At 38.5% G+C, this 15,142-nt stretch overlaps 1 protein-coding gene across 1 annotated transcript; it reads left to right on the top strand.

Moving 5' to 3' along the window:
• Positions 1-1,734: 1,734 nt before the first annotated feature.
• Positions 1,735-14,242, top strand: LOC110068818 (calcium/calmodulin-dependent protein kinase type IV-like). Its single transcript, XM_089295642.1, has 11 exons — positions 1,735-1,971; positions 2,151-2,229; positions 4,667-4,732; positions 5,651-5,733; positions 6,416-6,488; positions 8,371-8,415; positions 9,344-9,473; positions 11,392-11,467; positions 12,154-12,274; positions 13,093-13,173; positions 13,477-14,242. Exons 1-11 carry the CDS (start codon positions 1,892-1,894, stop codon positions 13,612-13,614), a joined length of 972 nt encoding a protein of 323 aa, XP_089151768.1. The 5' UTR covers positions 1,735-1,891; the 3' UTR covers positions 13,615-14,242.
• Positions 14,243-15,142: the final 900 nt, after the last annotated feature.

Here is a 15,142-nt window from a genome sequence, read left to right as displayed (position 1 = left end):
TGTATAGACCATTATAGGGAGTGTCCCCCGGGGGATTCTACGTCACTTTCGCTTTAGGAGCGCTCTTTGTAAAGCGGGCGCTTATTGCTGCTTATTGAGATAGGGGCGCTCATTACAAACGGTCACTGAGTGGGAGGTGCTGATTACAAAGGGGAAGGAGGGCGCTATTAAAATAAAATCATTACGTTATGCTTGTTCGAAAGATTATATACCACATTGCAGGTGTTAATCGTGATCAGACCAATATTTCCCTCAGGATTTCCTCATCTGTGCAAAAAGAACGTGCGCGGAAAAATTCGGTAATCACAGGTTACGAACCGCACTTGTGAGGCTGTGGCGTCCAGTTCCCTAACCTCGGCCCTGCATGTTAGAAACCTTTAAGCCTTAAGTGCAAACAAGATAGGGTGATCAAGATTAACTTCTCTTCTCAGGATGGAAACAAAGGGCATATTCAAACCTATCCTCAAAAAAATATGTAACTACTTCGGGAATGCGATCTGAGGCTTCCAATGACGACTCGCTTTTGTCTGTGCTCTTCAGTTACTATTTGAAGCCGTGTTTGATCGTGCCACTAACATATCAGATTCCGTGAATTTTCTTGACAGTCTGCGTGCAGACGTTTCCTGGCTCCTTCCTGACAGCACTCGAAGCCATTTCTTCGAATTCTCTCGTTTCACAGGAAGATGATTGGCCCCAAAATACCGACCTTGTGGTTTCGAAACCTTATCTGTAGCTCTACTTCGCACCAATGAGGCAAAATCTAGAATCCTATTTTTTCACGTGATAAATGTAGCTCAAAAATGTATCCGTTGGGAAGCGACCCACCTTATCTACAGAACTATCCGCCTGAGGGTCTCGGCCGGGCTTCAATTCCATCACGCATGAAAAATGCTGCGTAATGCTTTCGCATGACGGTTTCAGTCACGCGTGACAGGTTGAACTTCCGCCGAATACATTCAAGGGCTCTTAATATTTTAGGAGTGCTGTGTAGTGATAAGCCCTCTCATAAATTTCCTGTAAAAAGAACACAAACGACAGAACAAATAGTCTGGAACAAAATACACTTTATGCAAAGTAGTGATAACAACAACCCACATGCGTGCGATATTGGCTACAGTCGCCATTAGAATCAAGACCGATCATCAACAAAGTTTACACGAAATATTAATTAACTTTTAAAATAAATCAGGATAAGCTGGAGTCAAACTTCACAAAATTTATCATGGTTGTGTTTATCTCGATAGATAGTACTTTGACATAAGTATTTTGATATTTGTGAGCAATGATTTTCCTGTTGTATTTTCCTAGGTTGAAAAATAAACTATAAATATATGGTCGGCTTGAAACAGAAATTCGAAAGGACTCACACAGTTTTGGATGTTCATTTCCTTCATTGTTGTGTCATCGTTACATCATTAACTTTTTGTTCGCCGATATTTTGATAAATATTTACGTTTTCACGATAATTGCTTTGAGAAAAGCCGGTTACCGATAAATTGAAATCCGCTAGGAAAAGAGGACCGATCAAGTCGATCGAAGATGCCCTTATCAGATAAACAGACTAAAACTGCGTTAGCTATTTAGCTATTAGCAAATGACTAGTGGCATGCTAGGAAACGCAGAACTTGAGTATTATTGAAAACGAGAAATAAATAGATTAATCGCCATTGCGAAATTGCCACAAGAACCCATCGAAGAAAGTCCGGAAGAAGGCGTGACGTCACTGCATTGTCTTCGTCGATCTCTTGATCAATTCTTGTGGCAGCTGAAGCTCCTGGTTAATCGTTAATTTATTCCAAATAGTTCGCTCTTCAGTGAAAGTCGCTAGACAGTAGAAGAGCTTTATTTGTGGCTACAATCGGCGCCGGCTGTTCATAGTACGCACTGAGACATGGCAAACACCATGTTTAGCCACTCTAGAAAAGGGGACATCAAAGATTTTTATAGCATTGCAGACGGAGAGCTCGGAAGGTCTGTATGCAGTTTTGTGTGTTTTACGGTTGTCTTCGCCGGGCTTTCTGTAATTTGCTTTGACAAGGTCTTCATCGCGTGTGGTATCGAACTTTGCAAACTTAGTCAGCATTGGCGTTGTCTAAGCGCGACTGATCGAGTGTTCGAATGTTCATTTCCCTGTTGTTTCTTGTTCACAGGGGAGCCTCTTCGGTGGTGAAGATTGCCAAGCACAAAGGAACTAACAAAGATTATGCGATTAAGATGATAACTAAAACTGTAAGTGAAACGACAAGGTTTCCCTTTTCACCTTGCACATTTTAAGCAATGTTCATGAAGTATTTGTAGCGCTCAGTTATATGCTTCCTGGGCTGTGTTTTGGTTGCTAAACTGCATGTCTTTGAGAATTAGTTTAGCAAATTGCGGATTGGGGGAAGACGGTAGTCATGGCCGCTGTAGTTGCCATGTCATCGTGGTAAAAATAAACTTGACTTCGTTCGTCACTTAACTCTTACAACGCAAGTAACTAAGGCAGAACTACCGTATATAACATTTCAAGGTTTCAGCAAAGCCACCCGGGTGTTTATTAATAAAACGCAAGGATGATTAAATATTGCGCTCATGTAACTTTTTGGACAATCATGTTTTGCCGTCGACATAAATGAAACGAAAGCGCAGACTAAACACGTCAAGACAAGTCTTATTTAATTGTTGTACAAAAATTGAATCTGGCAAATTTCCCTTGTGTAACAAAAGGAACAATTAAAGCGCATGGTTTGGACATACAAATGCTGAATCGCGCCAAGTCACACGCTTACTAAAACATGCTCGAACAGCGAACTCTCCCTGAAGTAACTTTTATTGCTGCAGTTAAGCCTATTACACCTTTAATTAAATGCATTAAGAATCTTAAGTGCGTTTGCTTCTGGAAAAGTTGGAAACACCGACATTTGCTTATAATTTAGTCTCGACCTAAGTGACTTCGCGGGTACAGTAAAATTGTCAATTTGCAAATGTTGTCACCCTCGCCATTCAGTGTTTTGAAGGACAACATAAACAATAGAGATGTCATGATGTTTATAACAATCAAAGCCGCAAGTCTTCTTGCTCAAATATCAGACCTTTTTTCAGACAACACAACCTATATCTACAAGAGAGCCCTTCTATATATCAAAGCTTTGGGAATGGCCAATATTGATTTGTAACATAGAAGGCAGGTATTTAATCTCCCGTCTCAAATAACGCCTTAAATATTTAATTCGAAGGCTTGGTGTTTGAAAATAAACTCGCCTTAGACGTGACATGTATGAAATATTCATAAAGAAAATTAATTAATTTGAAATATTCAGTAATTTGTTTTTTTCGAGACGGGCATCTTCTTTTCCTTTGTCAGTTGATGTGTAGTTCTGTGTGGTTCTTTTTAATGATATTTGTTTGCGGCTGAAAGTCATAAATGTACACAATACTCATGGGTATTATTTTCTCTTTTTTGGGTACGTACGTTTTTCAACACTTTTTTCTATTCAGTTCACTTGTGACCATATCGCCATACTTACAAAGTATAAGTGTTGGGATTATGATTCAATAAAAGTTTTTGAAAGTGTTAAAAACTTGGAAACAGTTTTGCGAATGCCACAAGTTCTTATGTCATATTTGAGGATATGCCCAATGTTGTTTGAATGCAACTGAAGAACCCAAGACAAAAAAAATACATGTTGACACTTTACTTATACAGAGCATAATATTTTGAATACCAAAGAGGATTATAGGTGAAATGGTATTCAGTGAACTGTTTAGAACAGCCAAATGATGTGAATTTTGCATTATGATTACACTGAGTTTTGAAGAGTCAACCCTTAAGTTTATAGAGACAAACTAGCAGGTGTCGTTTTTGTGTGGTTCCAGTAGAAGGGGGTAAATTTGAGAGAAAATGTAGAAACTCAAGGGATTGAACCAATGTTTGTGATTGTCTATAAAGCCGTTTACACAACTGTAAAGCAAGTTGGCATTATCTTCTCTTACTTATTAAGAAGGGGCTTAAAAATACAAAAATTGACCCATAGAAATTCCCAGACATATTAAACAACAATTTTTTTCCTCTGAATAAATGTTAGTTTTACAGTCAACATCTTTTGGTGATTCAAGTCATTAACCTTAAATAAACCTTAATTTCTATTGCATATAGCTGTCTAAGATGATTGTAAAACGTCCACTTTCAGGCATCGCCACTCGTCAGTTACAACTTACCGATAATTCTGAGTGACTATTTAATATTCCTAGTCCATCAGAGATTGCTGTGAGTAAATATAGCCGATAAATTTTGTAGTGATAACCTTTTTATCATACTTTGAGAGAAGCGCAGTGCAAGGTTAAGGGGTTAAAAATTAATAATGTTGTGAATTGCTTTTGGGGTAGCAGGAAATTTTTGCCTGGAATTCAGAGCAAACGGTCATAAATGGCCCATTTCATCTATGAGATGCACCTACATGTACAGGGATTGATAGTAGTTGCATTTATCATCTTGGACTTGATATTTGTTTTGACAAAGACATCTACCATGATTTCCTGCAGGCACTTCTCATACAGGGAATTGACCATTCAGGAGCCTTAAGCAAAATTATCAGGAAACTACGAATTAAATTATCTAGTAATTTAAGATTGCCAAAAAAGAATACTACTTACAAAATCTTTTGTCATTTTATTTTCCTTTTTATAGATTGACCATAAAATAATAACCACGGAGATAAGCATTCTTCTACAATTGAAGGCCCATCCCAATATTGTAAGTTCATCTTAAAATCCACTCAAACTTCCCATAAGCAGCCTGAAACAACACTTTAAACCCACTCAGTGACTGGTGATGGGTGCAGTTTTTAGAGTATAGAAAGACACAGCAGGGTGGGGGTGGGGTGAGGGTGAGGGTGGGGGTGAGGGTGGGGGTGAGGGTGAGGGTGGGGATGGGGATGGGGATGGAAGAGGATTAGTCTCCAGTAGTTCATAAGTGTCATCATTTTTCTTTGCACCAGTTGGGGAATGCAACATGGTATTAAAGCGATTGAGGCATAATGCTCAACTACATCTACACAAGAATTCTACAAATATGAAATGTTTAATACATATACCTGGTATATTTTTTCAAGAGTATGTCTGTAGTTCATGCAATTGCGATCATCTTGTGTGATCATCTGGGTGAGGGTAGTTCTGAAAAGAACTGTTGTTGGTGACTGACGTTTTGACATCGTCGACCGACAAACACTATTCACTTGTCTCTGAAGATGACTTCCGCTCAGGTTGTCAAAACGTCAGTCACTAACAACAGTTCTTTTCAGAATTACCCTCACCCGGACGATCACACAAGATGAACTACTGATATTCCTAGGTTCAAACCATTTACTATGTTAAGAGCATATATGGTAGTTCAAAGTGTTTTCAGCATATACATTTTCCAATAAAATGAGATTAAGAGTGTTGTTACCCTACTGTACACATTAACTTTACATTGTTAATGTCTTTGTATTGGAAATTTTTCACACCAAATCTAGTTGAACTATCAGAAAATATTTTCATAATAATGATAGTATCAAAAATATGAAAGTTTATTCTTGCAGTTCTTATGCTTTTTGGAGTGTTAAGGACAATTACAATAATCTGCATGTATTAAAGAACTAATTAATCATGCTTATAACTCTATTGTTTACAGATAAGGTTGTATGAGATCTATGAGACATCATCACATATTTATATGGTGCTAGAGCTTGTTACAGGCGGTGAACTGTTTGAAAGGTCAGTGTTGTGCTAAAAAAAAGTTAAAATATGTCATGAAGTAGACAGTAAAATGTTAAAAAAGCCAAAATTTAACCCTCTACCACAGAAAATTGTTTTATAAATGTGTTCTTTAAATTGCTGTCACCTTGCTTGAGGTTCTAAAAAAATATGTGACCTTCATGTGGCCTGGAATATGACTCGCTCTCCCTTAAGTTTACAGATGATGGCTCATTACAGAAAGTATCTTAGGGTCCCTGCAGGAAGTGTCCCTAATCCCTTACAAGAAGTTTCCTGGTACCATATAAGAGGCGTCCCCAGTCCTTTACAGGAAATGTCTTGGTGCAAACAGGAAGTGGTTCCAACCCTTCACAGGAAGTGTCCCAGTACCATACAGGAAGTGTTTCCCACCTTGTTTTGGGGTACCATACAGGAAGTGTCCCAGTCCCCACTCAGAAGGTCTCCCAGCCTGACGTGTCACTTTCCCCTCAGGGTTTGCCTGACAAAAAAAAAAAAGTTAAAGAAAGTTCCATATTCATACTAAGGATTTGTCATCAAATGACAGTTATCCAGCCTAACTAGGACTACTAATTTAGCCCATAATTTATACTGATATGCAGTTTAAGTTGTCACAGTTGTCACAGAATACCACTTTAATCTTGATTGAGTTTCCTGAGTATTGTACATGTCATATTTGCTGCAGAATTGTGGACAGAGGATATTACTCAGAAAGAGATGCAGCTGAAGCAATCCGACAAATATGTGATGCCCTAGCGGTGAGTTAAACAAATTAAAAAGTTACTGTTGCAGTGTCACTATTTTATTATTGATATCTCTCAGATAAAAAGTATGCCATGGTAGTTAAGTTTTTAGAGGTTGATTAACCCATTGACTCCCTTGCTGGCCATAACCGGCTGTGACGAGCCTTGACCTTTGTTCCACTTCTGACGTCATCACCTTTGATGAAAATTGGCATTATCTATGCTCAACTTCTGCAGGAGGAAAAGATCTTCCCATTGATACCCAGAGTGATCGGCTCAATGGAGCCTGAAATATGTACGAATCAAAATGCTCAAAAAGTTGAGTGAAAAACCCAGAGCAAAATTTCCTTCGACTACACGTGGCTACTCCGCGTTAAAAATTGCCCGTCTCAATGATGCTTTCTCAGAATTTTTTGAACTGGAAGCAAGCCCAGTAGAGGGTCAAGGACTGCAGCAAAAAGAAAAGAAAAGGGGAAAAAGGAAAGGCAAAAAAAAAAATATTTTAAAAATTGAAAAGCCTAAAGACGTAGGTCACTTTCTTGTCGAAAAAATCAAATTCTCAAAATTTTGATTACTACACATGCCTGAGCAAAAATATGGTAAAACGCGATGCTAATAGAAAGAGAGGCATACTGTCATTTTGCCAATGCCTTTCTGAGTAGATTGGAACTAATTTGGCCCATATCCAGCCTGAAAATGTCCAAAATGTCCAAAAAATGCATTTTTGACAAAAACCTCTGGGAGTCAATGGGTTAATAATTCCACAGTCTGGCCATCTTGTGCACTTGATTTAAAACATTCTGTTTTCTCCAGAACAAGAGATACAGTCGAACCTCCATTTGAAAACACCTCTCGTAAGCCACCACCTCTCCTCAGCATCCAGTTTTCTAAAATACCAAAAGTTTCCAATTCAAATCGCTATATTTGGAACCTCTTGTGAGCGACCACCTCTGATATGCGACCGCAACCACTTTTAGAGCTAAAAGTTTGAATTTTTAGGGGGTTTTTAACCTCCCTTAGACCACTTAAATGTCTCAATGGGAAGTACTGGATAGTTTCTTGAAATTGACTTTTCATGTGAATAATATGTTTAATGTATGGGTTTAATAATATAAGTCTCTGCAGCTACCATATGCTGATGAAGAAAATTTTTGACCCAATATGGTCTAAGCTCTTGTAAGTGACGACCTCCCATAAGCGACCACCTTAATTACACACGCTCCTGTGATGCCATGTATTCATGTCCGGGAAAGCAAGACTAAATTAGAGCTCTTTTACCAGTTGTTTATTGACCTAGTTGGTCATGTTTTATTAGCCCTAAGGCATTAACAATGATGTTTGAACAGAGTTTGAAACTATAGCTTAAGATTTTAAAATGCCTTTCAACTGCTGAAGTTGTTTTCGTTTCTTCTTAGGGTTACTTGTGTCATTTTTGCACATATAGCTAATATTGACATCAGTGGCAGGCTATCATGGCATGCACTACTGAGTATCAGAAAAACTGTAGTAAGCCACCTTTAAAAGCTCATTTCACTTCTTGGCCTGTAAATTGGCTTTAATTGATCCTCTTAAATTACAGCCCAAATTCAAAGCAATCACTGGAAAAATACAGTCTTTATTGCAGCTAAACCTCAGAGTTATAAAAGGACTATTTGTTTTCCCTTCCACCTGGACATTTAATTTAGTTGTTTTTTTTTTCCTATTGTAATTGTATTTTAAAATCCTGTATCTACTCCAGCAAGTGGTGAGAGAAACAAATCATAAAGTTGGAAAACTTGAACATAATCAGTCAAGAGTTTGTGGCATAATGCATTTGACCCTAGCTTCATCTTTTGGGTGTGAAGATAAAGACACTGAAATTTAACCAAATAAATGTGATGTACATTTTTTGTTTCAGTTTGTCCATAATCACCATCCAGTTATTATTCATCGAGACCTTAAGGTATTTAACAATCTGCGGTTGCTGTTTGACTCTGTTATTCACAGTGTTAAGCACCGTACCATATTGCCGCTTGAGAAGTTTCTGATTAAGTTTTGACTCTTTTTTGATAACTTTTTGATGGCTTTCATTTGAACTGACCAATCAAAATATGGGAACTGTTGATGGCAGGGATGTTAAACTGTCAAATTCATCACTTGTTCTGGTGGGAGTTTTAAAAGTCTCCACCTGCAAATGTTTGAAACTGGCAACAAGTCGTCACAGTTTGATCTGCCATTTGAAATGGCAACTATCCAAAGTTGTCAAAAAGATGTCAAAACGTTTTCATAAAGTTAAATCAAAGTGTACCTACTCAATAAGGTGGCAACGTTAAGACACGTAGTACTGTAACTGTTGTTAGTAATGTTATTAAATTGAAGTAATTATGCTGTTAAGCAACCTAATTGCCCAGTTCTCTATTAATTGGCGTTTTACGGCTAACTGTAAATTTGTTTTCCTTACACTTCACAGAAATTCTTCTTTAAACTTTTGAAAAGTTAAAAATTAAATTTCATTGTTTAAAAAAAGTTAAAAAGTTATTTTCATTACTGCAGCTTAAACTGTAAAACATATTTAGGATCATTCTGGGATGGGAAAAAGGTATTAAATTATAACAATTGTAGACTTACAGTACTAGCTTACAAGCAACAAGACAAGGCACAAAAAAGTCCTGACACTTTCATAGCTAACATAATTATTTTTACGGTAATGGTTAATTTTATTACTTTTAAATGGCTAATGGTTAAAATGTTCCATATCTTTATTTTATGCCTCGACTAAATTTTTGACATGTTTTTTGGCCTGTGAGCACCATTGAGACCTTCTGTTTTGTATTATTTTTGCCTTTTTGCTTGCTCACATGTATTTGTTTCTCTTGGGTTTTGGTTTTTAGCCTGAAAATCTGTTGTATGCCAGTGAAGAAGAAGATGCACAGTTAAAAATTGCAGATTTTGGGCTATCAAAGATGCTTTATGGTGAACAAGGAAACACAAGTACAGTATGTGGAACACCTGGATACTGTGGTAAAGCCAGAACAGCTTGCTGTCATTTTTCTTTGATTTTTTATATAGAGTTGCCATCTGTTTTTTGGATCAACTCAAGAGGTGTTGCATATCTGGAAGGGTGTTTATATGAGCAGCATACAAAAAGCCTTTCAGGAAATGTAACTTGATATGCATTAAAGGGATGGATACCTTACATCAAAAGGAAACTTAGTTAGACTTTAACTTTTAGACTCGATTTAATTATAAACTGTTCATGGGAAAATAAATCTACTTAAAAAAAACTCTGATTAACTTGAAGTGGGATGTTCTCTGAGGGTATTAGTAAGTTAATTAATGTGGAAAACATGGATGAAGGTGGGATTATGTCTGAAAGCTGATTAATTTTCACTAGCGACAGAGTCAGAATGGAGTCCTAGTGGGAGTGGAAAGAGAGCTTACGACCTCGTAAGCAGTCATAAGCTCAACAGAATTGGAGTCAGAAGGATCAGAGTGTTTCCATTTCTTCTGATTCCATTTACCACTCAGTTGCTTGTGATCCAGTGAAAACTAGGTTGTAAGAGTCAGAAGAAGTGGAAGAACAAACCAATCACAAGGCCCAGAATCAAAAATTGTGATTGGTTTATTCTTCTTCTTCTGCTTCTGACTCAGACCATCTAGTTTTCACTAAATCATAAGTGACGGAGTCATGAGCGGAATGGGTGTTTTGCGTCTGACTCCATCGGTTTGATTTTCACTAGGCCGTATCGCTCTATACCTTTGATTACGACTCCGACTACAACTCTGTTGCTAGTGAAAACCAGCCTTTATAACTCTTCTTTTTGTTAGCGGACATTAATTGTTAAAACCAGGTGGGAGGGGAGAGTATAAAACCAGCATTTTACAGTGTAAACCTAGAATTTATTTAGGGTCAATGGAGCTTTTTAGATGGGAGTATATTCTATCATATTTGACTGCCCTTACTTCATCTCCACACAGTGAACTGTAAAAAGGCAAGTTGCAGAGAGTTTTTCTAAGGGGAGCTGCATGGCAACAGTTCACTGTGGGCCTTAGTTGCAGCTATTAAACAATTATTGGATGAGGTTTTTGTGATAACCCTTACTGAGACCATGATTATTCTTAAGTTATCACAAAAACCGAATCTAATAATAATATTGTTTTATTCTACATTGAACGAAAAAAAATGGAACTCATGTGTTTGCTTCTTCACTGACAGCATGCAACACAAACTGCATGAGCCTGACATGATTACCCTTAGAAATCATGCTCCACAGTCATATATGACATGATTGCCAGTGACCTTGAGTGTCCTTGACATGATTATTGTATAATCTGCAGCTAGATGACATCACAGGCACTGATTTCGAAAATTCACTGTATGCCTTGGCCAATCAGAAAAGAGATAGTGAGTTCAATGTATAATAAACAGATTAATTCGTCTGCTTACACCCCTGTGCTTAGCTCTTGGTGCCTTTGGGGCTTGGTGACCCCCCCTGCCCCTCCTTCACCATCCCCATCTGACATCTCTGTGCATGAACTTATCCTGGGGGGAGGGGGGCAACTCCCATAAAAAAAGAACAGGGGTGCTTGCCATACCTTTCGGGGTTAAAAAAGTGGTTTTTATACTTCTTAAGGTGTCTAGCCTCATTATGTCTCTAGCGAGAACTTTTGTGGCTCCTTTTAGGGTATTGAGCTGAAAAGAATATATCAGGATGATGTGTTGTTTTATAATTATTGGCACCTCTTAGGAGTGAAAAAAATTTCAAGCCACACCCACTAAACAGGATCTTGGTGCCTCTTAGGGGTTGCTTTCAAAATTTCTGATGAGCACCCCCGTGCTTTTTATATGGGAGGCCCCCGTCCCTGCAACTTAGACACTATTACAATGTAATATGGTGATCTAAATTATGATATTATCTGATTTTTCAATGATCCTCAGCTCCTGAAGTATTGTTGGGAAAACCCTACGACACAAAAATTGACATGTGGGCTGTTGGTGTTATTGCTTATATATTGTAAGTATAAACACAAATAAGGTTAGATTTTTGCATCATCAAAACCAAGGCCTAAATTTTTAAACAAAGAGGTGTTGGTTTCTAAAGAAACTGTTGGACTGCATCAGCGGGTGAGTAAAACACATAACCATTTATCAACTTGAAGTTCAAAAATGTTTAATTGACAACATTGTACTGAGTTTGCGAAGGTGTCTCTTTAGCCTCAACCAATGGTCAGAGGGGACAAAGTGCTTTGACTTGAAGTTAGCTTCACAAACTAATTCCCAGGCTTGAAAAAAAATATATTGAATTTCCAGCCTGCTTTTCAGACAAACAGCTCCTAAATTTTGCTTGCCCTAAGCAAATCATAGTTTGCTTTTATTATAATTTAGTTCCTGTCAATCAATATCTGTGTGTTTTAAAAAAATTGTTGTTCACTGTTTGTACTTATCTTCCCAGCCGTAACAAACCATGTAATCCTTTTAATATCAACCTGAAGTTTATAAGGGTAAATTAACTACCGTGGCAAAATTATGAAGCTGACATTTCCAGCATGATCCTGTAACCATAAGGTTTATTACTAACATGTATATTACCTAACTATAGAGGTCTCTGTAGAATTCGGTGAGGCTGTCAAACTTGTCAACCTGTGACATGCAACAAGTGTGATTTGCTTTGACTTACTATATTTATTAATTAACATACAGGCTGTGTGGTTTTGAACCGTTTTATGATGAACGGGGTGATCAGGCCATGTTTCAAAGGATCTTAAGGTGCGACTATGAATTTGTCAGTCCGTGGTGGGATGAAGTATCAGAAAATGCTAAGGTTGGTAGTGGTTAATACTGAGTTTATAAAATGTGTTTTAAGTAGATTGAGAGGCTTTGAAAGCACAGCTGCCTTAAAGAATGTTAGTTTGAGACAAGAAAAGATGGACTAAATTGACTCTTTTTTTCATCAAGATTTCAAATACTGTATTGACTCATTTATTTTGATCATCTCTCTATTTTGCCTTGCTCATCCCATTTATGATACATAACTGTAACTTAAGGTTTAGCGGGATGCGGAATGAGGGTATAAATGAAGGCGGGATAAGGAATGACAGGACTTTTAATGGCGGGTAGCGGGATAAGAATATTTCGGCGGGAACTGGATTTGTTCATTTTGATAGACGGGATGCGGGATTGTTGTGTCCCCAAATTAGTGTTGGATTTTCTCAAGATACAATTCAAGGCATTGACACGTTAACAAAGTTTTAAAATTGACGGCGGTATGTGGGATGAAAAACGGAAAATCACACGTTACAGAAGTTACGTGGAAGCAGGCGGGATCGAGATAAATGTTCTGGCTGGGGAGGGATGGCGGGATAGAGGCAAAAGTAGTGGCGGGATGCGGGATTGAAAACACCTGTGTTCGACCCTCACCTATCACTTGCCTCACTTTGCAAGGATAAAACAAAGTGTTGGAAACACATCACATTATATTACTCTGTGTTTACTAAGACGTGCATATTTTTCAAAAGCCCATTTTCATATATCTTAAGAAAATGTGACTTAGAGCCACGTTTTTACATGATTTTCGTCATCCGTCATCGAAGGCTGAGACATGAAGCAGTAAAATTCCTCTGATTCTTACCTTTTTTATAGGATCTTGTGAGCAAGCTGATCGTTCTTGACCCTAAAAAGAGATTAACAGCAAAGCAAGCTCTAGACCATCCTTTTGTACAGGTAAATGTGAAAAAGTTCGAATTCTGACATATAAACTTTTGTGTCTGTAGAGGACTGCAAGTACCTGTAAAGTCGCCATGGGAGTAAGGAATTATGGTTAATTAATCACCAATCTGCTCGCGTTCCCAAAAGCTAGTCTGAACTAAACTTCCCAAGGCTGGGGATATTCTAAACCTTGGAAGACGTATCCCCAAAGTTCAAATCCAAGCTGGGGCAACCTTGATATATTGCCTTCTCCTCCAACTCTACTTTCACTGAAAGTTGCTTGCTTTGAGTGAGTTCAATTGTTCTCTCTTTTTGCAGGGTAAGGGTGCAAAACGCGACAAAAAGGACAAGAAGTTTTTCGACAAGTTGCACGAATTTAATGCCAGGCGAAAGTTCAAGGGGGGAATGATTGCAGTAACGGCCTCGACTGCATTTACTTTTAAGGCAAAGAAATAGGTTTGTTAGTGAACCATGCGGACTATCACACATGATCCTAGGTATGATAACTCTTGCTTCACAAGACGCGGTCAATTGATTTTTTTGACGATTGTTTGAGCTCCGATGTTCTTCGGACATTTATGAGTATTGTAAATGCAGACTTTTCTGCCTGCGTGGCTTCGTTTTTCACAACCTTTTTTTAAAAATGTCTATATTTGTGTTGTTGTTTCCGATTATTTTTGGCATCATATAATTTAACTAAAGATCGAAAGAGAGTTCTTACGAACATTTGCTAGAATGACATTGCTAAGTCGACCGTCCGGGTATGGGTGGGGATTGGGTGGGGTGGGGTGAGTGCTAATAATTTTAGTTAAATTATGGAAAGTTGTAATTAGTTACACAAAGTCTAGCAAGGTCTGTTAAAACGTTGATGTAGCTGAAAATATAGGCATTTTAGGGTTTGATCTTATTTTTTTTAATCTACACGATTCTTATGACCAGAACAGATATGCATGAGCCCTTTATTGTCGCGACAACATCTTCATAGTCAAAAGGTGAACTGCAAAAAGAACTATACGAGTCTAAAAACATTCTGAAAATTAGCTATTATTAGTCTTACTACAATAAAGCTCATCAGTTTTAGGAAGTGGTTTGGTCATTAATCTGTCTCACAACACTCTCGCATCCACTTTGATCCGTCATATGCATATCTGCACGAGCGAAAAGTTGGGGGAGAGAGCCTTCCACTCACCTCAGTCCCCCGCGATTGCAGTCCGCCGGAGTTTGAGCGGCTGGCTGTCGATGCAATCGCGTAGTTTCTGATATCTTGAGTAGTGAATTAGGTGTGTTGTTGTTGGTTTCTGTGTGTTTCGGGAGACAAGGGAATGTATGCCAAGGTTTTGGTCTCTTGTAGGGTTGCAGCAACTGCTTTGGCCGTACAATCCTATCCTGGAAAGGCAGACCAATTGCAGTTCCAGAAGACGTGGTCTGCGCTTGACTCAGTGGGAACTGGTGCTACCGTCTGCTTCCCCACTGCCCTTCTCTCCCTCTCTCGCTCCAAAGCACGCCTGCCTAGACCCCCTGGATAGGTCACTTGTCTCTTATTCTTGTTTTAGTTTTGCCATTTGTAAATATATTTACAAGTCAGCATTTACATGTCTGACTTCAGTGCTGCTGTTCACAGAGTCAGAAACAACACGGTAGACACCATTCTCGGTCCCATAATCCTTTTTCGGGTCTACTTAATGGCGGGGCCTTGGCACGAGACAGCCCTCTGCAGGCAGGCTCGTCATTTTCGCGCCAAGGCCCCACCGGCTAAGAGACGCTAAAAGGGCTATGGGAACGAGAATGTGGAGAGTTATAAGTAATGTCTAAAACCGATTGGCGTAGTCCGGTTGTCTCGGATGGTGGGAGTCCCACTGGACACAGGGTTTCTGCTATCTTGGGTAGTCAATAAAAAAATAGATAAAAATAAAATAAAGATAAGACCGACTTATCTAACGCTAAATTGCCAGTCCAACGCGCTTTACCATACCCGAGTATAAAC

This window comes from Orbicella faveolata, unplaced genomic scaffold (genome assembly GCF_042242905.1).
Source record: "Orbicella faveolata isolate gen_17 unplaced genomic scaffold, um_ofav_v1 contig_26, whole genome shotgun sequence".
NCBI classification, from domain to species: Eukaryota; Metazoa; Cnidaria; class Anthozoa; order Scleractinia; family Merulinidae; genus Orbicella; species Orbicella faveolata.
This window is presented reverse-complemented; position numbering and strand designations above follow the sequence as displayed.